The sequence below is a fragment of the Phacochoerus africanus genome, chromosome 15 (genome assembly GCF_016906955.1).
Source record: "Phacochoerus africanus isolate WHEZ1 chromosome 15, ROS_Pafr_v1, whole genome shotgun sequence".
Taxonomy (NCBI): Eukaryota; Metazoa; Chordata; class Mammalia; order Artiodactyla; family Suidae; genus Phacochoerus; species Phacochoerus africanus.
In genome coordinates this window covers 50,067,470-50,091,129 of record NC_062558.1, presented here as the reverse complement: position 1 = coordinate 50,091,129, position 23,660 = coordinate 50,067,470, and the positions used below count along the sequence as shown (strand labels likewise).

The window sequence follows — 23,660 nt, the reverse complement described above, 5'->3', positions numbered from 1 at the left end:
TGGCTCGACCTCACCCCCAGCTCCTCGGGCAGTGTTTCTGGGCCCAGTCCCCGGACTTTTCCTCTGCCAGGTTCAAATGCTGTCCATGTGACTCACTGTGTGAGCTGCCCGTGGCTCCTGGCACAAAATGCCACAAACTGGTGGCTTAAAACAACACAAGTCTGGGAGCTTCCTGGTGGTCTAGTGGTTAGGACTCGGCACTTTCATTGCTATGGCCTGGATTCAGTCCTTGGTCTAGGAACTGAGATCCCACATCAAGCTGCTGCACACTGGGCCAAAAACAAACAAGCAAACCAACAGTACCCCCCCCCCCAAAAAAAACCCCTAAGTTTATTCTCAGGGTTTTGGATCCCAGGACCTTCACTTGGCCCTACTCCCTGTGGGAGCTGGTCTAACTTCTGGCAGGCACTTTCCTTGTTCTGGTGGCTGCCTCACTCCAGTCTCTTCAGTGGCCACATAGTCATGTGGCCTTCCCCCCCCCCCCGCCCCCCTGCCGTGTGTGTGTGTGAGTGTCTGTGAGAGAGATTTCCCTGTTTATTGTAAGAACACTTGTGATGTAATTTAGGGCCCCTTTGGATAATCTCTCAAGATTCTTAATCACTAATGTAAGCCCCGCCCTTTTATTTGCTCTACAAGGAAACAATCAGGTTCTAAGACCTAGATGTCTTCAGGAGGCCTTTTTGCAAGCTCCCATCCCCTGAGCTCTCCCCTAACCGGCCCTGGGCACCCCCACACGCACCGCCTGCATCCCGGGACATGGCAGTCCCACCCTCGCTGTCCTTGGGCCCAAACCCTGCAACCCTTCCTCCTTCTCACACCACAGAGCCAGTCTCAGTAGATTCTGCATGCCCATCCTTCTGAGTATCCAGAATCTGACCATCCCTGGCCAGCTCCCCATCAGCCAGGGTTGGTCCTCTAGATGCCCGTCCCACTGATGTCAGCAGGCCAGAGTCCAGGTGGTGGCCGCCCCTCTCTGGCCCCATCTTCTGCCACCCACTGCCTTCCCCGCCTCAGGCCTCCTCAGCGCTCCAAGGCCACCCCGGAGCTCCTGCCTTTGTGGTTGCCTTGCTTCTTGCCAGCACCTGCAGGCTAACCCCTACCTCCCTTCTCCTTCCCACCTTCTTCCCTCCCACCTTTTCCTTCCTTCCCATCTGTGTTTGAATGTCTTCTCCGAGCGCCCTCCCATTAGAATGGCCACTCTGGAGTTCCTGTCGTGGCTCAGCAGTAATAAACCCGACTAGTATCCATGAGGACGTGGGTTTTAACCTTGGCCTCTCTCAGTGGGTTAAGGATCTGGCGTTGCCGTGAGCTGTGGTGTAGGTCACAGATGTGACTCAGATCTGGCATTGCTGCGGCTGTGGTGTAGGCTGGCAGTACTGCTCCAATTAGACCCTTAGCCTGGGAACTATCGTATGCCATTAATGCTGCCCTAAAAAGACAAAAAAAAAAAAAAGTCCTTTTTGCCCCTTCCCCTGACCATGTCTCCCAGGGCCATTGTGTCTGGCATGGGGGTGTTTCCCCTTATCTTGTTTATTTGTTCACACCCATGTCTGGAACCTTCTGTCTTCTGAATATGCCCTTGGGTGCATCCCCCGCCTGGCTCTTCCCTCCTGTCTCCATGTGTGAGCAGGCAACCGCCTGGCTCAGTCTCCTGAGCTCCCTTGGGATGGAAGCAGAAGGCTTGGACCCCTGCCGCTTCCCAGTACCCCTGCACCACTCCCCTGCCTGGTCTGCATCCTCTATGGCTGCTCTGGCTACTCCCTCAGCTCTCCCGCCCCTTGGCCTTTGTTCAGGTGCTTCCTTCTCTGGAAACACGTTTCTTTTCCCACAGCTTTCTGGGAAAGTCCTGCCTGCCTTGGTACTTAAATCTCCCTTCTTGTGGAGAGTGTCCACATCTTTTGTCCCACTGCCCAAGTCAGAGCTCTGCCCCTGTGGCCCCAGGACCCCTGCTGGCCCCATCTCTGCTGATAGTGGACAAGTCCTTTAAGAAGCAGGCTTTCCCCCCTGGTCAGGGTGCGGGACCCCAGCCACCCTGGCTGAGCATGCTGTTGCCTCCCTTTCTAGCTTTGACGACCATGACCCAGCTGTGATCCATGAGAATGCATCCCAGCCCGAGGTGCTGGTCCCCATCCGGCTGGACATGGAGATCGATGGGCAGAAGCTACGGGACGCCTTCACTTGGAACATGAACGGTACGTGGTGGCCAACACGGCCATTTTGCTCACAGTCCCTTTCCCACCTGCCACGCATCAAGGGGACCCGGGACTCTGAACGCAGCATTCAAAGCATCATGGCGTAGTTCCCATCGTTGCTCAGCGAAAACAAATCTGATTAGCATCCATGAGGACGTAGGTTCGATCCCTGGCCTTGCTCAGTGGGTCAAGGATCCGGCATTGCTGTGAGCTATGATGTAAGTCGCAGACATGGCTCTGGATCTTGTGTTGCTGTGGCCATAGCAGAGGCTGGCAGCTATAGCTCTGATTTGACCCCTAGCCTGGAGGTTGAACCTCCATATGCCATGGGTGTGGCCCTTAAAAAACAACAACAGCAACAAAAAAACCCAAAAAAACCCCCAGCATCATGGCATGGATTTGGAAGGTGTGGACTCTGGGTTCAAATCCTGCTTCTGCCATGGTTTCCTATGGGCAGGGCATGTGACCTTGGGTCCTTCCTCCCCCAGTGAGCATGGGGGAGCCTGGTATGCAGGCTGCCAGTGCACAGGGTGTGACGAGGGCCTTGATGCCCCTCAAATGGGTTCAGCCGGCTGGCTCCCCACATGTCCTCCCTTCTTTCACAGCACTTTGTGTGCATGCCACAGCCTCTGTCACTTCCTTGGTCAGTAGGGCTACTCTCTCCCCACCCCAGTTCCCTTTCTCGTCCTTTGAGTCCTGGTCAGATGCCCACTCTCCTGACTTCTCATGTCCAGGCTCTGCAGATGTAGAAAGGAAAGCCGAGATCAGACACCCACCCAGGCATTTAGAGTCCTTGATGCTTCTGGGATGGGGGGGGGGTTACACATGGGTTTATTCTTTTCTGCGTTTTTTTTCTTGAATTTCACAGACTTTTATAACAAAGATATTATTTATATCCAAACAAAAACATAGTGAATATAATTTTTAAATGAATAAAAGTGTAGAATCATGAGAAACTCACCAGTGTTATCTAATGTACTAATTTAAGTTTCAAATAACCTTACTGGTGGGGATGAGCACCCTCACGCAGAGGGCTTAGCAGTGTACAGGGCACTGGTGGGGCAGCCTGAATGAACCACAGTGTCGTCCTCTTCAGTCTGAGCCTCACCTGTAGAAGGCGTCTCTCAGTGATGAGCTCTCTGAGAAGGACCTGAGAGGGAGCTGACTGGGGTGCCTGTGGAGTGTGGCAACATCTTCAGGGGGTTGGCATCTTTGGAAAGGATGAACTGCCTGGTGAGGAAATGTGCCCACAAAGACACCATCTTTGCACCGGGGCAGTGAGGGACCCCCACAGCAGGCCTGTGAACTGCCCTGAGGAAAAAAATACAGAGTTGCTCCTGCTCCAGGCCAGGGTCCATGAGGCCCTGAGGGTCTGTACCCCAGGGCGTGGCTATAGGGAGCAGTTTGTAAAGATTTGTATCCATCATGCTCACTTGGGAGGCCTAAAAAATCGCAAATGACAGATTCAAGAAGTTGAATAAACCGCAACCAGATAAACCCAAAGAAATCCATCCAAAACACATCACAATTCAAGTTCTAAAATCTATGCACAAAATTTTAGGAGTTCCCTGGTGGCTCAGCAGGGTAAGGCTCCAGTGTTGTCACTGCTGTGGCTCAGGTTCCATCCCTGGCCCAGGAACTTCCATATGCCATAGGCAAGGTCAAATAATAATAATAACCATGATGAGAAATATTTAAATTTAAACAACCCCCCCCCCAGAGATTGGGGAGTTCCCATTTTGGTACAGCGGAAACGAATCTGATTAGCACCCATGAGGATGTAGGTTCGATATCTGGCCTCACTCAGTGGGTGAGGGATCCAGCGTTGCTGTGAGCTATGGTGTAGGTCACAGATGTGGCTCAAATTCTGCATTGCTATGGCCGTGGTGTAAGCTGGCAGCTGTAGCTCCGATTCAACCCCTTCTGTGGAAACTTCCATGTGCCACAGGTGTGGCCCTAAAAAGCAAAAACAAAAAAACAAAACCCAAAAACAAAAGACAAAAAAAACAGATTGATAGAGCAACACACACATACAAACACACACATTTTGGCCATGCTTGTAGTATGCTGAAGTTCCTGGGCCAGGGATGGGACCTGAGCCATAGCAGTTGTAATACCAAATCCTTAACCCCTAGGTCACCAGGGAACTCTGCTAGAAAGAATATTTTCATTTGGAGTTCCCATCGTGGCGCAGTGGTTAACGAATCTGACTAGGAACCATGAGGTTGCGGGTTCGATCCCTGGCCTTGCTCAGTGGGTTAAGGATCCAGCGTTGCTGTGGCTGTGGTGTAGGCCGGTAGCCACAGTTCCGATTAGACCCCTAGCCTGGGAACCTCCATATGCCTCGGGAGCAGCCCTAGAAATGGCAAAAAGACCAAAAAAAAAAAAAGTTAGTAAAAAGATATGCAAACATTAATCAACGTGAAGCAGGAGTTTGCAATACTAGCAGATAAAGCACACTAAAGAGCCAAGAAAATTACCAGTGTTAGAAACATTAAATAATGATGAAAAGGTCAGTCCTCCAAGAAGACATAGAAGTCCTAAATGCATATACATTAAACAACAGAACCAGAAAATATGTGAAGCAAAACACTGATAGAACTTGAAATGAGAAACTGACAAATCTACAGTTATATTGGAAACTTCAACATCTCTTAACAAGCTGTAGAACAGCTGGATAGCAAGATGAACCAATTCTTTGCAAAACATAAGCTACAACAAACTCACCTAATATCAAATAGTTTTAATTTCTCTGTAACTTTTTTTTTTCTTTTTTTCCTTACCTGTGGCATGTGAAAATTTCCAGGCCAGGGATTGAACCCATGCCACAGCTGTATTCAGAGCCACAGCAGTGGCAGTGCTAGATCCTTAACCTGCTGAGCCATCAGGAAACTCTTCTCTGTAACTATAAAGGAATCATAATTTAAAACTTCCCAGAAAAGAAATTTCCAGGCCCAGATGGTTTCTCTGGAGAATTATATCAAACATTTAAAGAAAGATTAGCACCAATTTTATACATTCTCTTCCAGAAAATAGAAGAGTGAACACCTCCCAATTCATTTTATAAAGCTAGTTAGATCAGCATTGCCACGAGCTGTGGTGTAAGTCGCAGACATGGCTCAGATCCCGCATTGCTGTGGTTGTGACGTAGGCTGGCAGCTACAGCTCCAATTAGACCCCTAGCCTGGGAACTCCACATGCCCCAGGTGCGGCCCTAAAAGGACAAAAGGCAAAATAAATAACAAGTAGACTACAGACCAATATCCCTAATAACTATAGATGTGTATGTTCTTAACAAAATATTAGCAAACAGAATTTAGCAACATTAAAGAATTACAGGGGAGTTCCCATTGTGGTGCAGTGGAAATGAATCTCAGTAGTATCCATGAGGATATGGGTTTGATCCCTGGCCTCACTCAAGGAGGATCCAGCATTGTTGTGAGCTGTGGTATAGATGGCAGACACAGCTCGGATCCTGCATTACTGTGGTTGTGGTGTAGACTGGCAGCCATAGCTCCTTTTCAACCACTAGCCTAAGAACTTCCATATGCTGCAGGTGTGGCCCTAAAAAGCAAAAAAAAAAAAAAAAAATTGCACACCATGGCCCAAGAGGGGTTTATTCCAGGGATGCAAGGCTTGTTCAGTATTTGAAAATCAGTGTGATCCATCACATTAACAGACTAAAGAAAAATCACACAATCATATCAATTCATGCAGAAAAAGCATTTAACAAAATTCATCACCCTTTTTTTTTTTTTTTTACTTTAGGATTTCCTTTATGGTGGTGATTTCCAGAATTGTTATTGTTATTTTCTGTTTTTAACAGCAGAATTTAAAAAAAAATAAGATAAAATTATACCCAAGTCCTAATATATACAAAGGATAAAAGGAGAACTGAATTAACTGAATCATCACCCATTCTTTTTTTTTTTTTTGTCTTTTTGCCATTTCTTGGGCTGCTCCCACAGCATATGGAGGTTCCCAGGCTAGGGGTTCAATTGGAGCTGTAGCCGCTGGCCTACGCTAGAGCCACAGCAACGCAGGATCCAAGCCACATCTGCAACCTACACCACAGCTCATGGCAACGCCAGATCCTTAACCCACTGAGCAAGGCCAGGGATTGAACCCACAACCTCACAGTTCCTAGTCAGATTTGTTAACCACTGAGCCACAACGGGAACTCCAATCACTCATTCCTGATAAAAACTCAGACTATTGGGAATAGAGGGAAATTTCTTCAACTTGATAAAGAGCATATACACAAAATCCTTTATCTAATAGCCTATTTAGTGATAGAAGGCTGAACTCTTTCTTGCTGAGATCAGGACAAGGCAAGGATGTCTCCTGTCACCATGGTTATTCAACATAGTAATGGGGGAGTTCCCTGGTAGCCTAATAATTAAGAACTTGGGGGAGTTCCCATGGTGGCTCAATGGTTAATGAATCTGACTAGGAACCATGAGGTTGTGGATTTGACCCCTGGCCTTGCTCAGAGGGTTAAGGATCCGGCGTTGCCATGAGCCGTGGTGTAGGTCACAGACGCGGCTTGAATCCCACATTTCTATGGCTCCGATTCGACCCCTAGCCTGGGAACCTCCATATGCTGCGGGAGCGGCTCAAGAAATGGCAAAAAGACAAAAAAAAAAAAAAGAACTTGGAGTTGTCAGGGCTGTGGCTTGGGCTTGATCCTTGGTCCAGGAACTTCCACATGCCGTGGGCACAGCAAAAAGCAAAATAAAAAACAAAACAGAACATAATGCTGGAGGTACTAACCAGTGTAATAAGGTAAGAAAATGATATAAGAGACATGAATCAGAAAGGAAGAAATAGGAAGTTCCCATTGTGGTTCAGTGGGTTACTAACCTGACTAGTATCTTTGAGGATGTGGGTTAAGGATCCGGTGTTGCCGTGAGCTATGAGGTTTCCATGAGCAATGGTGTAAGTCCCAGATGTGGCTCTGATCTGCATTGCTGTGGCTGTGGTGTAGGCCAGCTCTGATTTTTTTTTTTTTTTTTTGGTCTCTTTAGGGCCGTACCTGCAGCATGTGAAGTTCCCAGGATAGGGGCGGAACTGGAACTATAGCCGCTGGCCTACACCACAGCCACACCACATCCAAGCCGCGTCTGCAACCCATACCAAAGCTCACGGCAACACCAGATCCTTAATCCACTAAGGGAGGCCAGGGATCAAACCTGCATCCTCATGGTTACTAGTCAGATTTGTTTCCTCTGAGCCACGACAGGAACTCCTGCAGCTCCTATTTGACCCCTAGCCTGGGACCTTCCATATGCCCACATGGGGCCCTGAAGAGCAAAAAAAGAAGAAGAAAGAATGAAAGAAAACTGTCCCTATTTGTAGATGGTATGATTGTGTACATAGAAAATCCCAAGAGGTGTTCCTCTCATGGCGCAGCGGAAATGAATCCGACTAGTATCCTTGAGGATGTGAGTTCTTTCCCCTGCCTTTCTCAGTGGGTCAGCATTCCATCTGAGTGCTACAAGAAAACCTGCTAGAACTAATAAAGTCACAAGACACAAGATAAACATGCGAAAATAAATTGTATTTCTGTATACTATCAGTGAACACATGGACACTCAAATGTTCAGTGTAAAAGTACATTACAAGTACCAGTCACTCAATTAAAAACAAGGGAGGAGTTCCCTGATGGCTCAGCAGGCTAAGGATCCAGTGTTGCCACTGCTATGACTTAGGTCACTGCTGTGGCGTTGGCTCTCTGGCATGCCTCGGGTACAGCCAACCCCCCCCTCCCCCCCGCCCCGCAAAATAAAAAAGCAGAGGAATACCTGGTGTAAATCTTTTTTTTTTTTTTCCTGGTGTAAATCTTACAAACGTAGGATTTGTATGCCAAAAATCTCAAAGCACCAATGAAAGTTATTAAAAGATCTAAGTGAATGGACAGACAACCATGTTCATGGATTAAAAGATTGGTGTCAATTCTCCCTAAGTAGATAGCAAGTTTAATGCAGTTTCTGTGAAAATCCCAGCAAGACTTTTTGTAGATTTAGACAAAATTATTCTAAAATGCATATGGAAAGGCAAAGGAATTAGGGTCGCTGAAGCAATTTTGAAAGAGGAGAAAGTGGGAGAAATGAATCTTCCCAGTCTTCAGGTTTAGTGTGTGGCTACAGTTCTCAAGACAGCATATGAACTACAACTGTCACAAACTAAGAAGTTACCTTTGAAGATGGCCTTGCACAACACATTCTTGGGATGCTTGGCCTGAGCGCTCGCTCAGCTTCCTCCCGCATCTCCAAAATAAGTAATGCTTGCTGGCTGTATGCGTTATTGACGGGAGGCTGGCTGAACATTCAGGTCTGTCAAAACGGTGCCGTTAGGTGGGCTGGTCTCTGGCCCTTCTGGTCTTTCGAGGAAACAGGGGTCATTTATCCAGCAGACCTGATTTTTTTGTTTTGTTTTGTTTTTTAGGGCTGCACCTGCGGCATATGGAGTTCCCAGGCTAGGGGTCCAATCGGAACTGTAGCTGCCTTGCCACAGCCACAGCAACGCAGGATCTGAGCCTCATTGCCACCAACACCATAGCACATGATCAAGGCCAGGGATCAAATCTGCATCCTTATGGATACCAGTCACATATCTTCATGGATTCTGCTGAGCCACGACAGGAACTCCCAGACCTGGTTATTGATGGAATCATGCTGTGAACTCTTGAGGGTACTCACTCTTGGCTTCTTGTCCTCTGTGGCTCATCCCTGTGTGGCATGTGGTCCTCGAGGTTTGGGGCTGTGAGAAGAGGCTAGGTGGGGCGAGAACACTTGACCTTACAGGACCTTGCTGAGGTCTGGCCAATTGTAGGCCATCCCCGTGAAGCTTGCCCTTGGTGCAGTTACATTCTCAGGAGCTGTACACATCTCCTTGCTGTCACCTGGTTGAGTGCGTGAGCTGCCCACAGAGTCAGAAACTGCCCGAAGATCTGTAAAAATCCACAGGCAGCCTGACATTATCTCTGAGGGGTTTCTCTACTGGGGAGGAAGTGGTGAGTGGACATACACCTACTTGTGCATGGGATGCTGGCCTCACAGTGGCTTTTTCAGAAGGAACCTGTGTTAGCTCAGGCTGCTATGACAAAGTACCAGAGGCTGGGGGTATAACACCAGGTTTGATTTCCCCTGGGTTCTGGAGGCTGGAAGTCTGAGATCAAGGTGTTGGTAGCGTTGGTTTCCTCTGAGGCTATCTTCTCCCTGTGGACCTTCCTGGTTGCCTGAGTCAGAAGAGGGAGGACATGGTATTTCAGCTCTGAAGTGCCCTTGTGTCCCCTCTCCCCAGACATCTCACTGGTAGAACTAATGGAGCTGTGTGGTCTTAAGCCTGGGAGCAAGGGGGCCTGGTATGGGGGAGCGCTTAGGGTCTTGACACCCCCCAGAGGTGTGCGTGGGGATGTGTGTGGAATGAGGGCCAGAGGGGGTGATCGTCTCCTTTCTCCCCTTAACCTTTTCCTTCTCTTCATCCTCATCTTCATCCGGGAGGTTTGGCAGAGGAGGAAGGGGTAAGGGAGATCAGGGCCCAGAGCGATGAGATGAGGCCCTGCAATCCAATGGCAGTCCCTACCTCCTCATTGCAGAGAAGCTGATGACCCCTGAGATGTTTTCAGAAATTCTCTGTGATGACCTGGATTTGAACCCGCTGACATTTGTACCAGCCATCGCCTCTGCCATCAGACAGCAAATTGAGTCCTACCCCACAGACAGCATCCTGGAGGACCAGTCAGACCAGCGGGTCATTATCAAGGTAGGCAGCTTCCTGCCCTGCACTGGGGCTTCCTTATCCTGCAGAATGTGGGGTGGGACAAGTGCGGAGTTCATGAGGCATTGAAGGTACTTGGAGGCCTTGACAGAGCTTGTCTGGGGTCCACGCTGTGGGATGGGACTTCTGAAAAGCTGTCTTTCAGGCAACACTCTTATCCCAGGAAGGGCATGGGCTGACTTCTGAGTAAGATATCACATTCAGGGGGTGCTGTGTGACATTGCCAGGCATGGTGCAGAGCCCAGTGGTACAAAGGAGATGAGGCTAGATGATAGGTAGAGCAGGGAAGCCCATAGTAGGATGAGTACCCTCTTCCTGTGGGCAGGCTGAGTCAGCACACTCCATACTGTCTCAGTAATCTGCTGCCATCCTGGGGGAAGATTCTGTATTACAGGTGAGGAGGTGGGCACCTAGAGAGGTCAGGCAGGTCACCTGGCTTCTCCACTGAGAAGTCTTAGAGCTGGGATTTGGACCCAGGCCTGTCCTCTGCAGAGCCTGCTTGGTGTGAAGCATATATCTTTGTGGTTTTGATTTGCATTGCCCTGTTGATTAGTGACTTTGACTATCTTCTCATGTGCTAATCAGCCATTTGTTTATCTTCTGTCTGCTTAAGGTCCTTTGACCTTTTTGAATCAGGTGTGTTTTGTTTTACCACTTTCTTGTGTGTTCTAGATACCAGTCGCTTATCAGATATGTGATTTGCAAATATTTTCTTGCATGCTGTGCTTGCCTTTTTTATTGTGTTGATAGTGTCCTTTGATGCATAGAAGTTTTCGATTTTGTTGAAGTCCAATTTGTCTATTTTCTCATTTATTGCCTCTGCCTTTGGTGTCATATCTGAGAATTTATTGCCAAATTAAATGTCATAAAGCTTTTCCTCTATGTTTTTTCCTAAGAGTTTTATAGTTTTAGCTCTTACATTTATATATTCTATACAGTTTGAGAGTTAATTTTGTGTATGCTATCAGGTAAGGGTCCAAATTCATTCTTTTGCACATGTATATCTTGCTTATCCAAAACCATTTGTTGAAAACACTGTCTCTTCTCCTTTGAATAATCTTGGCACCTTTGTTGAAAATTGTTTGACCACATATTTGGGGGTTATTTCTGGGTTGTCTGTTCCATTGGTTTGTGTATCTATTTTTATGTTAGTACCACAGTTTTGATTACTGCAGTTTATTTTAATTTTTTTGTCTTTTTTTTTTTTCCGGCCACACCTGCAACATATGGAAGTTCCCAAGCTAGGGGTTGAATCAGAGCTGTAGCCACCGGCCTATGCCACAGCCACAGCAACGTAGGATCTGAGCCACTTCTGCGACCTACACCACAGCTCACAGCAGTGCCAGATCTTTAACCCACTGAGTGAGGCCAGAGATCAAACCCATGTCCTCATGGTTACTAATCAGGTTCTTTACCGCTGAGCCACAAGGGGATCTCCTGATTATTACAGTTTAGCAATAAGTTTTGAAATTAGGAAGTGTGAGTCTTCCAACTTTGTTCTTTTTTTCATCATTGTTTTGGCTGGACATCCTTTGTCATTAGATTCCATATGAATTATATCTTTAATTTCTTTCAGCGTGTTTTACAGTTTTCATTATACAAGTCTTTCATCTTGTTGGTTAAGTTAATTTCTTAGTATTTTATTCTTCTTGATGCTATTGTAATTGGAATTTTTTCTTAATTTCCTTTTCAGATTGTTTATTGTTAGTGCAAAGAAATGCAGCTGACTTTTGCGTGTTAACTTTGTATCCTGCTACTTTGCTGAGTTTGCTTATTAGTCCTAACAGTTTATTTAATAGCATCTTTAGGGTGTTTTGCATATAAGATCATAACATCTGAGAACAGAGGACTTCTTCCTTTCCAAGTAAATATCTTTTATTTCTTTTTCTTGCCTAATTGCTCTGGCTAGAAATTCCAATGCTGTGTTGAATAGAAGTGGCAAGAGTAGGTTTCCTTGGCTAGTTCCTGATCTTAAAAGTTATTAGCCTTTCACCATTAAGTATGATATTTACTATGACTTTTTTCTTTTTTGCTATGAGCTTTTTCATGTATTGACTTTATTATGTTGACATAGTCTCTATCTGTTCTTAGTTGGTGAGTACTTTTATCATGAAAGCGTGTTGAATTTTGTCAAATACTTTTTTCTGCATCAGTTGAGATGATCCTGTGATTTTTGTCTTTCACTCTGTTCATGTGGTATATTACACTGATCACTTTTCTTATTGAGCCATCCTTGCATTGTCAGAATAAATCTCACTTTTTGTTTTTGCTTTTGTTTTCTTTTTAGGGCTGCATCTGCAGTATTTGGAAGTTCCTGGGCTAGGGGTTGAATCAGAGCTGCAGCTGCTGGCCACAGCCACAGCCACAGTGACTTGGGATCCTTAACCCACTGAATGAGGCTAGGAATCAAACCCGCATTTTTTTTTTTTTTTGTCTTTTTGCTATTTCTTGGGCTGCTCCTGCGGCATATGGAGGTTCCCAGGCTAGGGGTCCAATCGGAGCTGTAGCCACTGGCCTACGCCAGAGCCACAGCAACGCGGGATCCGAGCCGCGTCTGCAACCTACACCACAGCTCACGGCAACGCCGGATCATCAACCCACTGAGCAAGGGCAGGGACCGAACCCGCAACCTCATGGTTCCTAGTCGGATTCGTTAACCACTGCGCCACGACGGGAACTCCCGAACCCGCATTTTTATGGACACATTATATTGGGTTCTTAACCTACTGAGCCATGATGGGAACTCCTAAATCCCACTTTTTAGAATTTATTTATAACATTATTTCATTTATAATGTTACATAATTCTTCTATATGCTGTGGAATTCAGTTTTGCTGGTATTTTATTGAGGATTTTTTATATCAATGTTTATAGCAAATATTGGTCTGTATTTTTTCTTGTATTTTTGTCTGGCTTTGAAATCAAGGCAATGAGTTACGAAGTGTTCCTTTCTGTTCAGTTTTTTGGAAGAATTTGATAAGGATTGGTGTTAGTTCTTCTTTAAATGTTTGGTAAAATTCACCAATAAAACCATTAGGTCCAGGGCTTTTCTTTGTGGGGAAGTTTTTAATTACTGATTCAGCTTCCTTGCTAGTTAATTTCTTTTAAGAGAAATACAAATTTATTTTAATTAACCCATTTCAATTTCATGTTATGGTTAAGTAGCAGAAAGAGGCAGTTTCTCAGAAGGGGGATTCACTGGGAGAGAAATGGGGGTGTGGGGTACAACCGTGGGACCATCTCCTGTGTTGCCGTGTGCAGCCTGTGGCTTTCGGAGGATGGCCGTGACCTCACTCTTGGTTGCATCCTTGTCCTGTAGCCACAGTGGAGTCATGGCCTTACAGGCTTAGCTTTACCCAGCCACATGGTTCCACATAGCTGAACTCAGCCCCCAAGAAGATCCTCACGAATAACCAGCTGGCTTTCTTGACATTTTTCTCATCACTTCTTTGTTATCCTGATGGGACTTGTGGGCAGCCGTACAGAAAGCTGTCAGGCAGTTGAAAATCCATCTGGGAACATCACCTGCTCCCCTGATCACAGGCTTTCTTGGTGACTGGACACTTGCCAGCCATGGGGTCCCTTCAGGCCCTTCAGCCCACCGATAATCCCACCCATGGGATGGTGGCAGCTGGTGGGCTGCTAGGAGACTATCCCCAGCTTGGGGGGCCTGCCTGGTGAGTGGCGTGAGGGCCTGCCAGCACTGAGGTGGGACATAGCTGGTAAGGCAGAAGCCTCGTGGGTCCTGTGACCCTATAGGAGAGGGAGCTGGCGGGCACACCCAGGGTTTCCAGGCTCCAGAGGAGTCAATATGTCTGTGGTGGCAGAGGATGGGCATCTTTGGAACCATGGCACCTGAGCAGTGTCACTCCTCACAGAGCAGTGCCTTAGCTCACAGTGGCCACTTACAAATGCATGTGCCATGGTGGGACCAAGGCCCGGGCCTGGCTGTCCAGGGCACCTCAGGCCTTCCCTAGAGGGTGACTACAGACCCTGAACCAGAGCCTCTCAGGACCACCCAGGAGGCTTGTGGGGTCCGCTCCATTTTACAGATGGAGAGCTGCAGCCAGAGGGACAAGGGCCAGCCTAGCCTGGCCCCTCCAGAATGACTGTCCTGCCTCCTCATGGCTCCCAGGGCAGGTGCGGTCCCACCTGCTCTAACTCACATTCCTGGTTCTGGCCCCAGCTGAACATCCATGTGGGAAACATCTCGCTGGTGGACCAGTTCGAGTGGGACATGTCAGAGAAGGAGAACTCGCCAGAGAAGTTTGCACTGAAGCTGTGCTCTGAGCTGGGGCTGGGCGGGGAGTTCGTCACCACCATTGCATACAGCATTCGGGGACAGCTGAGCTGGCACCAGAAGACCTATGCCTTCAGGTAGGACCCCTGGCCACTCCCTTGTTCCCCTGCAAAACCTGTCCTGGGGACGAGCTTCTCCTGTATGAGGTGATGTCTTTCTGGAACCTCCGGGTGCGTCTGGCCAAGGGCTCCTCCCATCCCCCGCTAGGTTGGGGATCTCAGGAGACGGTGGCTTGCCCCTCTGCCCTCCGCCCCTGCTGCTGCCAGCAATTCCTCTGCCAGGGTCCTTGCCTCATGGGCTTGCACCCAGTCTCAAACATGGGCTACCCCACTTAGCCCTCCCTGGTCAGGGCATCCCCTGGCAGCCCCTTCCTGTTGACTGCCCATGCTCAGTGCCAGAGTAGGCAGTGAGCAGTCGCTGGCTGCACGCACGGAAGAGGGAGTGGCCTTCAGGCCGCCTGAGATGGGGTGTGTGTGTGTGTGTGTGAGAGAGAGAGAAGTGTAAACAGAGCATCCGCCTCCTGTCCTGGGTGCTGGTGGGGTTGGGGGCTGGAGGTAGGAGCTCCTCGAGACACAGATGTGGCCCTCCTCCTCCCGGGGGTGGCGCTCGCCTGCCCTTTAGGACTTTGTCACGTGAGCTCCTTTTCCATGTGGGGATGGAGTGCTGGTGGGGGCGGCCCTGAGTATCAGTGCGTCAGAACAGGATGTTAGGATTTATTCTGCTTATTAAGGCGTCACCGTCCACATTTGGAGGTGGTTAGTTACTCAGGGCGGCCCCTTAGGTGGTGAAGGAGCCAGGACAAAGAACTTGCAGAGACATGACGGTAGGGGAGTGCGTGAGTCTGTTTGCGTCTCTGCTGGTCCTCCCCAAAATCCCTGGAGACAGCTTTCTCAGGGCTTCCTGTAACTGAGCAGGAGAGGAGTGACCAGACACCTGCAGGGCACGAGGCCCCGGGCAGCCCTGCTGAGGGCACATGTGTGACCTCCAGTAGCCCCGCAGATGGCCTCCCAACCCCCACTGCATTCTTCCTGCTGCACTACCCACACCCGGGAGCTCCCCAGGAGACCAGTGGTGGCCCTTCCCTGCTAGCTGGCCTCTGGCTAGGGAAGGAGAGGGGACAGTAGTGTCCCTTGGGAGGCCCCTAGCCTGGTCTTTGCTAGGCCCAGGCTTGGCTGCTGCTGAGTCATGTGACTCAAGACTTGAAACCCTGGGCCTCTGTCACCCCTGTTGGAAGCACCCTGGATTCTTGCAAGCCAGTGCGGGCTGTCTCCTACAGACTGAGCCCAGCCCAGTGTCCACTGCACCAGTGGAGCAGGCCAGTCACAGGACATGTGAGCATGGGCACCAGCACAGAGAACAGGTAGCGGGCTGGGTGGGCCCAATGTGGGCAGAGGCAGGCAGTGCAGCTTTGGGTGAGTCTGGGGGTGGGACACGGGCTTGTGGCACGTGGGTTGGGGGCCCCAGGCTGCTAGAAGACAGAGCTGAACCAGAAGAATGTGTAGATTTCCTAGGGCCAGCGGAGTGGGGACAGACAGTGAGTGGTCAGGGGCAGGGCAGAGGGTATGAGGACTTTAGACGGTCACTGAGAACTATGAGGAGGGTCACTTCTGGCAGAGTTGCTGGCACTTCCTCCGGTAGAGGAAGAATGAATGTGTAGCCACTGAAGGCCAGAGGGGGTCTGGGGAAGGGACATTAGGTGGTCAGGCTGGGAACCAGCCAGGGATAGGCAGAGGGTCAGAGAACCTGGTAGCTGTGCCAGTGAGGGATGGGGCATTGTCGCTGTCACAGCCTCAGGCTTAGGAGGCACCAGGGTCCTTGTGAGATGGTTAACCAGGAGCCCTCAAAAGAGGTCACACCTGGCTCAACCACAGGCTGGCTGGCTGGTTTTTGTATGCGCTTTATTGAAGCAGAATCCATCAACCCTTCAAATGACCCATCTAGAATGGGCGACTCTGGGGTTTTCTGTATGTTCACAGGGTTGTGCAGCCCTGGGCAACCCCCAGTCTGCTTCCTGTCAGTAGGTCTGCTTGCTCAGGACACTCAATATAAATAGAGTCATATAATGTATGGTTTGGGGGCTGGCTTCTTAGCATAAATGTTTTCAAGGTTTGTCCATGTGGAGCCTGTATCAGAACTTCATTCCTTTTCATGGCTGAGTAATAGTCCATCATATAGTCAGGCCATATTTTATTTACCTGGTTATCAGATGATGGGCACTTGGGTGGTTTCAACTTTTAGGCTGTAAATGATAGTGCTGCTGTGAACATTCATGCACAGGTTTTTGTTTGAACAGCTATTTTCAGTTCTCCTGGGCAGGTACCTAGGGGTGGAATTCCTGGGTCGTGTGGTCACGCTCTTTAGCATTTGGAGGAACTGCCCAACTGTTGTTCTCAAAGCAGCAGCACCGTTTTACATGCCCAGCCCCTGAGTGAGGGTTCCTCTTTCTCCACATCCTCGCTCACCTTTCTGACTTTTAGATCCTGGCCACCCTCGTGGGAGTGACATGGCGTGTCAGTGTGGTGTGGATCTGCATTTCCCCGATGGCTAATGATGTCGAGCATCTCATAATGGGCCGTTAACCATCTATGTATCTTCTTTGGAAAATAAGGCTATTCCAGTCCTTTGGTTTTTAGTTGGGCTCTAAGTTTGTTTATTATTGAGTTGTGGGAATTCATTATATATCCTCAATGCAAGTTCCATATCACATACTTGATTTGCAAATATCTTCTCCCATTTCATGGGTTGTTTATCACTTTCATGACTGTATCCTTTGAAGCACAAGTTTTCAGTTTTGATGATACTCAGTTTAATCATGTATTCTTCCATTGCTTGTGTTGCCTGGCCCAGGGTCTCACCCTAGCACCCTTTGCTGGAAAGATGGCCCTTCCCCCATTGAGTGGGCTTAGCTCCTTATCCAAAGTCAGTTTGCCATAAACAGGAGGGTGGTGTCGAGTCTTGTCACCTCCTAACTGGCCGCAGAGCTTGGGCAAGAGGCCCCTGCAGTCTCGTTCTCACCTACGAAGTAGGCACGGTGAACAGGCTCTTCAGCTGGCCCATCGCACCTCATGAGGTCATAAAAGTAAGATCGCATTGAAGATGACCTCCCCGTTTTCTCCCAGCCACAGCCTCCCTGCTTGGACACCTTGGCTGGTAGGAACATCGGGGTCCCAGGTGTCTCGAGGCCCGGGGAGCAGAACCCCCCTGTAGGCTGGGCGGCTCTCTGCCCATGTGTCCCCCCATACCTATGGGGCCTGCTGGCTCAGGCCCGTACTCTCATGCCTGGTCTGAACAGTTCTTACTTTAGAACAGACCCACTGGGGTGGAATACACTGGGGAAGTAAACACAGGGGCCTCCAGGCCCTTGTTTAAATTAAGAAGAAAACATTTTGTTCCCCTCGGCGTGGCCTTGGCGACTTTCATGTCTGCTCTTCCTCGCAAGGCAGCTGGGAGCCCCGGAGGTGAGGAATGATGTTTGGGTCTGTGGCTGGGTGGTTTCTGGATCGCCAAACTGCTGCCTGGCTGGGGAACAGCTGTCAGGAGCTGCAGAGTAGGGCGGCCTGGCCCCTGGCCTCTGAGTTACAGCACAGGTTTGAGCCCTGGGCATTGTGGGCATGGACCCAACAGGCCACACTGTGGCAGCAAGAGGTGAGCCCCGCTCTGCGGGGGCAGGACAGCTCTGAGCTGTGTCCCAAGCACTCGAGGTCCCCAGGACCCCAGGCAGACTCTCCTCCAACCGTGGACACAGGAAGGCTGTGAGTGGGCCCCTGGCCCCAACATACACAGTGGGTATACATGGGATGTTTAGTAATCACAATCTTGTGAAATCCCTCACAGCAAGGACATCGTGCCCATTTTCCAGATGAGGTGTCAAAACCAAGGCCAGGTGCCATCATTCACTGCCCCCTCTCCCCCGCCACCGAGTTGACTCTGCAGGGCTCTGGGTGGGCCAACTCCTAATGGGCCTTCAAGGGGCCAAGCTGCGGGGCACAGGCCAGGGTGGGAGAGGTCCAGGCTTGGGCAGCACTGCAGGAGGGGGTGAGCCGGGGGATTGGCTCTCTTGGCCCATGATCTCTGGACCTCTTCACTTTTCACCACCCTGGGGTTCCGATCAGGGCGGCAGCTCAGCCAGGTGCCCTCCAGGCCTTTGTAGTGCCCCACCCGCACCTGAATCCACTCACCAGAGGGTGTGCAGTGGCCTTTGGGTGGAGTCATGGGACAGTCGCTAAGGGACCTAGGATGCAGTGGTCAGAGGTCGTGGGTTTGGGCCCCTGTGAAGCAGGCTGAGGAGCTGGCCTCAGTGAGCAGCATCCGACCCCCCTGCAGACTCTGCTTTCCTCTTTCTCCTGGACACTGAGCGGGTAGGTCCCCCTCCTGCTCCCCACAGGTCCAGTGGTAATGGCTGGCCCCGCCACACTGTTCTGTGGACCCTGCCCCAGTCTTTGGCCTGGAGATACTATGGTGGCAGCAGAGTGCCTGCCGAGAGCCACTTCAAGGAGAAGCCCACTGAGTGGTGGGCCAGCGGTATTGGTGCTGTGGAGGGGAGGGAAGGGCCAAGTGACCCCAGTGGCTCTGCCCTGAGGTTCTGGTCCATGTGCTGGTGGGCGGGGGTGGATGGTGGTTTCTGGGGCCTCTCTGGCCTCTGCTCCATGATCTGCCTCCTTCTCACCTTCCACAGTGAGAACCCCCTGCCCACGGTGGAGATTGCCATCCGGAACACAGGCGATGCTGACCAGTGGTGCCCGCTGCTGGAGACCCTGACAGACGCTGAGATGGAAAAGAAGATCCGCGACCAGGACAGGAACACAAGGTGCCCCCCCAGCCCTCTTTCCAGGCAGCGCAGGACCATTGCCTTTCCTGAGACCTGGCAGGCCCCTGGGTGATGAGTCCCGATCTAGCCCTTCAGGGAATGAGTGAGCCCTCAGATGGGGCCTGACCTCATCCCAGACTGGGTTCCAGGACCCCTGGAGAGGTGGACAGGGCAGGGGGCAGCTTCAGGCCCCAAGCAGCAGACAGGCCCAGCCAGGGCAGGGGCTGGGCTCCCACCTGCCATGTCCTGTCTCCACCCCCCACCCCGGCTCCCCATGGGGTCCTGGGGACAGCATCTGCCCCAGGTCACTCTCTCTCCCCTCTGCAGGCGGATGAGGCGTCTGGCCAATACTGCCCCAGCCTGGTAACCACCCGGTGGTGCATGGCTCCCACGGAGCATGTGAAGATTGGACCGCCCACCTCTCCTGTCTTCTGGGAGGAGGGCATGAGGAGAGGCAGCCCGGCTGCCTGAGGAGCATGGGGCAGGGGCCTCTCAGTCGCCCCCCACCCACCCCCGGGTACACATTCCGTTTGCTGAGCCCCAGTCCCCGCTGCCCGTCTCTGGTCAGGAAGAGGCCTTGTTTTGGGTTGTGTTTTGTTTTTGTATAGGAACCCCAGGCAGGGCAAGCAACACTTTTTAAATAAAAGGCAACAAGTCCTGTTCTGTTTCATCAAAGTGGTGTAAAAATAAGAATGGGGCTGGGATGAGCACAGAACAGGCTGGCGGGGACGCATGACCAAGCTGGTGGACAGGCCCTCACCATCCTCCACTTCATGTTCCTGCTCGGCACTCGCAGGGCCATGGCTCCATTCAGGCCCTGCAAGGCCCCCAGGTCAGAGCAGTTGTCAGGTCCCCTTGACCCCAGCGTCCCACCCACCCTGCTTGGCAAGTCTGTGGCTGGGTGGTTTCTGGATTGCCAAACCGCTGCCTGGCTGGGGAGCAGCTGTCCCCAGGTGTGAGAAGATGGTGAAAGGCTCAGAGGGCAGGGCCACCAGCCTGCCAACCACGGTCCACCCCCACTATCGCCTGGGCCACCCCATCCCATACAGGCATTGAGGGCACGCTGCCAACCTGGTGCCTGGCTCCAGCAGGTGTGCTCTCACACCACACCTCCCAGCAGCACTCAAGTGACAGGTGGACTGGGGCCCGTCTCCACTCTGGCTGGCATGTGGCCAGGCCAGCTGCACCCTCTCAGCCGGCTGTGAGGAGAGGAGAGCATCCCGCCTGGCTCTGCCACCTCTTCTGTAACAAGGAAAGGTCTCCACTCTACGTGGGACATGTGGCACCTGTTGGCCTCCTCTCTGGGCCAGGCACTGCACAGTGAACTGGGAGTGGCTGCAGTCTGAAGACAGTGAGGTAGAGCCTGCTCCAGGCTGACATGCCCTCAGTTGCTGGCGGGGAGCATGGCAGGGCCCATGGCACCTGGCGCCGGCCCATACCCCATGCTAGGCAGGGGTTCTGAGGACTCTTGGCTGTAGGATGTGGGGTGAGCTGGGCCTTGGCCTCCAGACTTGAGGGGTCTTGTAAGCACGTCCTAGCAGTCTGACCTCCAGCCACTTCCCTTCATCCATGGAACTTGCTGGACTCCCAGCAAGGGGATAGCTGGCTTCACTGGAAGGCTCTGAACAAAGAGGGAGATTCCAGACCCAGCTAGCCTTGGAGACAAGAGGGTCCTGCCACTGAAGAGCTTGTCCATCAGGAGACAACCCAAGCCTCATAGCTGGCGGGATGGGAGGGACCCTGCCAGCCTCAACCCACTGGCCAGGCCGGCTGCCTGCCTGGCAGAGGCCCAGGAAGGGGCCTTTACCTGCCACCACCACCCCCCACCCCCCGCCGCCTAGCCCACCTGTTGCTGTTCTGAAGGTTTTACTGCAAAGTTAAGATTCAACTCCACAGCCATTACTTTTGTCATCTGTGAACATGACAACCTGTGACTGGAGCCCTTGTGCTGCTGCTGTGATCCAGGAATAAACCACCACACAGCTGGTCATATGATACCCACTTTACAGAGAGAAAAGGGAAGCTCCTAGGGTCCTCCCCAGAGGCCTCTGCTCAGCTGCTGGACTTGCTAAGGTGACACTTAAGGCTCTGGGTCACAGAAAGGGCCTGGCCTTCTTCCTCACCTGGCCCCATGGGTCCTTTAGCTGCTTAGCTGGAAACGGAGGCAAAGGCCTGCTGTGGGTTGCTAGTGAAGGACAGGAGGGGCCCAGGGTGACACCCTGAGGACCCCATGGGCAGCAGTCGCCACCACAGATGGCTTGGCACCAGTTAGGCAGCTCAGTCCTGGCCCTGCCACTGAGATTTGAGAGACCAAATCTCTGCTGGGCAACCCTGGGCAGGTTTTTGACCCTCTCTGGGCCTCCATCCTACCACTTGCACTTGGACCAGGCTTAGTGGCCCTGGTTGGAGGCCAGCAGCACCTGCCCAGCATTGAAAGAAGGGTGTGGGCAGCCGAGGAGAGCCACTGCTGTGGGTGAAGAAGCTGCAGATCTTTCTGTTTATTCGAGTGGCCCTGGCCCTGGGAGGGGTCACTGCTGCAAGGGTCCTGGCTGTTCCTCCAGGAGAGGCAGGTAATTGGGGTCCTCCTCTGGGGCATCCAGGAGCAGCTTCCTGTGGGGAAGGGCCCACATTGAGCTGCAGTCAGCAGCACCTGGGCTCTGAGCCGTAGGAGGGAAGCAGGAGGAGGGCTGTCACCCCAGCACTCACAGGAAGCTGGGGGTCAGCAGCAGCCTCTTGCCTCCAGGCTGGTTGGGGAAGACATCCTCCAGGAAGTAGTAGATGTGGCCCACGGCGATCCCTGTGGAAGGGCCACCAACTGCTGAGGCCACCCTCCACAGTCCAGAGCCTTGGAGGCCCAGAGCACCCATGCCCCATGTCCTGCCCAGATTGCCGGCCAGGGTGGGGCTTGGGGCAGGGGGTGCCTGAGAACATCGGAGGAAGGGAGCCATGAAGGAACCCCAGCCTACCCATCCCCTCCCTGGTCAGAACCCACACCAGCCTCAGCAGGTCAGGCCTGAAGAAGTGAAACCCATTGGCTTGTTTGGGGGGCTGGAAGAACAGAGGAGCTCTGAAGACAGGAAGAGGGGGCAGGGGCAGATGAGAGGTCCAGTGCAGGTGCAGGGAAGGCTCTGGCCAAGCAGACCCCCAGGTCCCAGAGAGCTCCCTTGGGAGGGTTGGATGGACAGCAGACTCACCCAGCAGGTCCACAAGGATCGAGTTGCCCAGCAGCAGTGAGAAGCCCATGAGCGCCCAGGGCAGGAATGGTGCCTGGAAGGTGAGGAGGCCAAAGAAGTTGACCCTCACCCGGGGGCTTCGACGGCTCCACACGTACACCAGCATGGCTGTGAGGGCCTGCCCCAGGAAGAAGAGGCTGCCCAGGAGCCCCAGCAGCTGGGCCAGAGTCAAGGCCTCATACCTTGCCCAGGACTTGCCTGACTTCCTAAACCCTGGGAACCTTCCCGCTGGCTTCCCTTCCCAATCTAAAGCCACGCTCTGGCCTCCAGGGGCCACCTCATCTGCCCTGCCTCAGCACCTCACCCCCACATCCCACTGCTGCCCACCCCTGCCCGAGTTCCTCCTGGCTACTAGCATTCACCTCTGGGCCACAGGCACCCCACGCTGTGATATTTCGTTTACACCCGCCTTGGCACCTGGAGCTGAGCACACCATGCACGTTGAATACATGCTAAGCTAGAGGGAGGGACTGTCCTCCAGCCAGCACTCAAGCCAGGCCCCAGGGCCACAGAGACCAGGATCAGAGGTTCTAGGCACCCGGAAGGATACGATCATAAGAACGCCCCCGAAGAGAAACATGAAGACAAAGTCTGCTGTGCGGCCGCGGAAGGAGCCCTCCTCGAGCATTCGGCAGTAGCGGAACCTGCGGCGTCCGTATAGGAAGTGCCACCGGCTGGGTCTCAGTTTCCCGCTCCTGGGAAAGTCCCGCCGGGTGGACCCCCCCCTCCCCACTCTCCGCCCCCTGCCCGATCCCGCGCGGTGCAGGATACACGAAGAGCATGTTGAAGAAGAAGCTGAATCCCAGGGGCCCGAAAAAGAGGAAGTTGGTGACGAGCCTCCAGACCTGTGGGGCGGCAGAGGGTCAGGCGCGGGGCGGGTGGGGCTGGAAGGGCAGGTGTAAGGGGGCGGGGCGGCTTCACCTGGAACTTCCGGAACACGAGGTGCGGGTTGAAGTAGAGCTGGAAGGGGCTGAGGAACTCCAGCTGCTGCGGAACCATAGGCGCGTCAGAGTCTGCCCTGTGGGCGGGGGGCGGGTCCAACCGCAACCAAAGCCACCCCCAGCTGTAACCATGGCGACACCCCACTCGCAGGACCCACTCACCACCGCGGCCGTGGTGAGGACGCACGCCGTGGTGTAGGCCCGCGTCACCGCCGGCACCTGAAGGAATTCGGCCGCCAGTCCCTGCCACGCCATTGAACCTTCTCAGGCACGCGTGGCGGTACTGCTAGCGAGCTCTTTAACCCACCTCCAAGCCCCGCCTGCTAGTCTTTAGCCAATCCGCGTCGGCGGCACCGCGCGCCCGGGCTAGAGGGAGGGGTCCTGGGACAGGTAACTAATAGGAGG

The 23,660-nt window shown here is 52.0% G+C and overlaps 2 protein-coding genes across 5 annotated transcripts in view; one reads left to right on the top strand and one right to left on the bottom strand.

Moving 5' to 3' along the window:
- The window catches only part of SMARCB1 (SWI/SNF related, matrix associated, actin dependent regulator of chromatin, subfamily b, member 1), a 29,766-nt gene extending 10,010 nt beyond the window's left edge, over nt 1-19,756 (top strand). For 2 of the 3 annotated variants that reach the window (XM_047762774.1, XM_047762775.1), the window contains exons 5-9: nt 2,065-2,192; nt 9,793-9,959; nt 14,161-14,351; nt 18,950-19,081; nt 19,409-19,756. In XM_047762774.1, coding sequence (XP_047618730.1) covers nt 2,065-2,192; nt 9,793-9,959; nt 14,161-14,351; nt 18,950-19,081; nt 19,409-19,448 — 658 coding nt within the window. In that variant the 3' untranslated portion in view covers nt 19,449-19,756. Of the gene's footprint in view, nt 1-2,064; nt 2,193-9,792; nt 9,960-14,160; nt 14,352-16,751; nt 16,907-18,949; nt 19,082-19,408 lie in introns of those variants that run through there. The other variant, XM_047762776.1, reaches the window with a different exon arrangement.
- A 1,799-nt stretch (nt 19,757-21,555) lies between these two features.
- On the bottom strand, nt 21,556-23,604 carry DERL3 (derlin 3). 2 transcript variants are annotated; one of them, XM_047762778.1, is made up of 7 exons: nt 23,418-23,604; nt 23,236-23,298; nt 23,086-23,159; nt 22,865-22,958; nt 22,276-22,471; nt 21,788-21,878; nt 21,556-21,691 (listed from the first exon to the last, which is right to left on the bottom strand). In XM_047762778.1, the coding sequence occupies exons 1-7, from the start codon at nt 23,508-23,510 to the stop codon at nt 21,610-21,612; spliced, it is 693 nt and encodes a 230-aa protein (XP_047618734.1). In that variant the 5' UTR covers nt 23,511-23,604; the 3' UTR covers nt 21,556-21,609. The 2 variants fall into 2 exon arrangements, with proteins under 2 accessions (XP_047618734.1, XP_047618733.1); XM_047762777.1 differs by having other exon boundaries at nt 23,236-23,301; nt 23,418-23,599.
- Nucleotides 23,605-23,660: the final 56 nt, after the last annotated feature.

Excerpts from the sequence above, each read along its gene's own strand:
- DERL3 (XM_047762777.1), bottom strand. The coding sequence starts at position 23,510 with ATGGCGTGGCAGGGACTGGCGGCCGAATTCCTTCAGGTGCCGGCGGTG. Across the intron at positions 22,959-23,085 it reads TTCTTCAACATGCTCTTCGT|GTTCCGCTACTGCCGAATGC; the intron begins GTATCCTGCACC and ends CGGACGCCGCAG. Across the intron at positions 21,692-21,787 it reads CTGCTGACCCCCAGCTTCCT|GAAGCTGCTCCTGGATGCCC; the intron begins GTGAGTGCTGGG and ends CCTTCCCCACAG.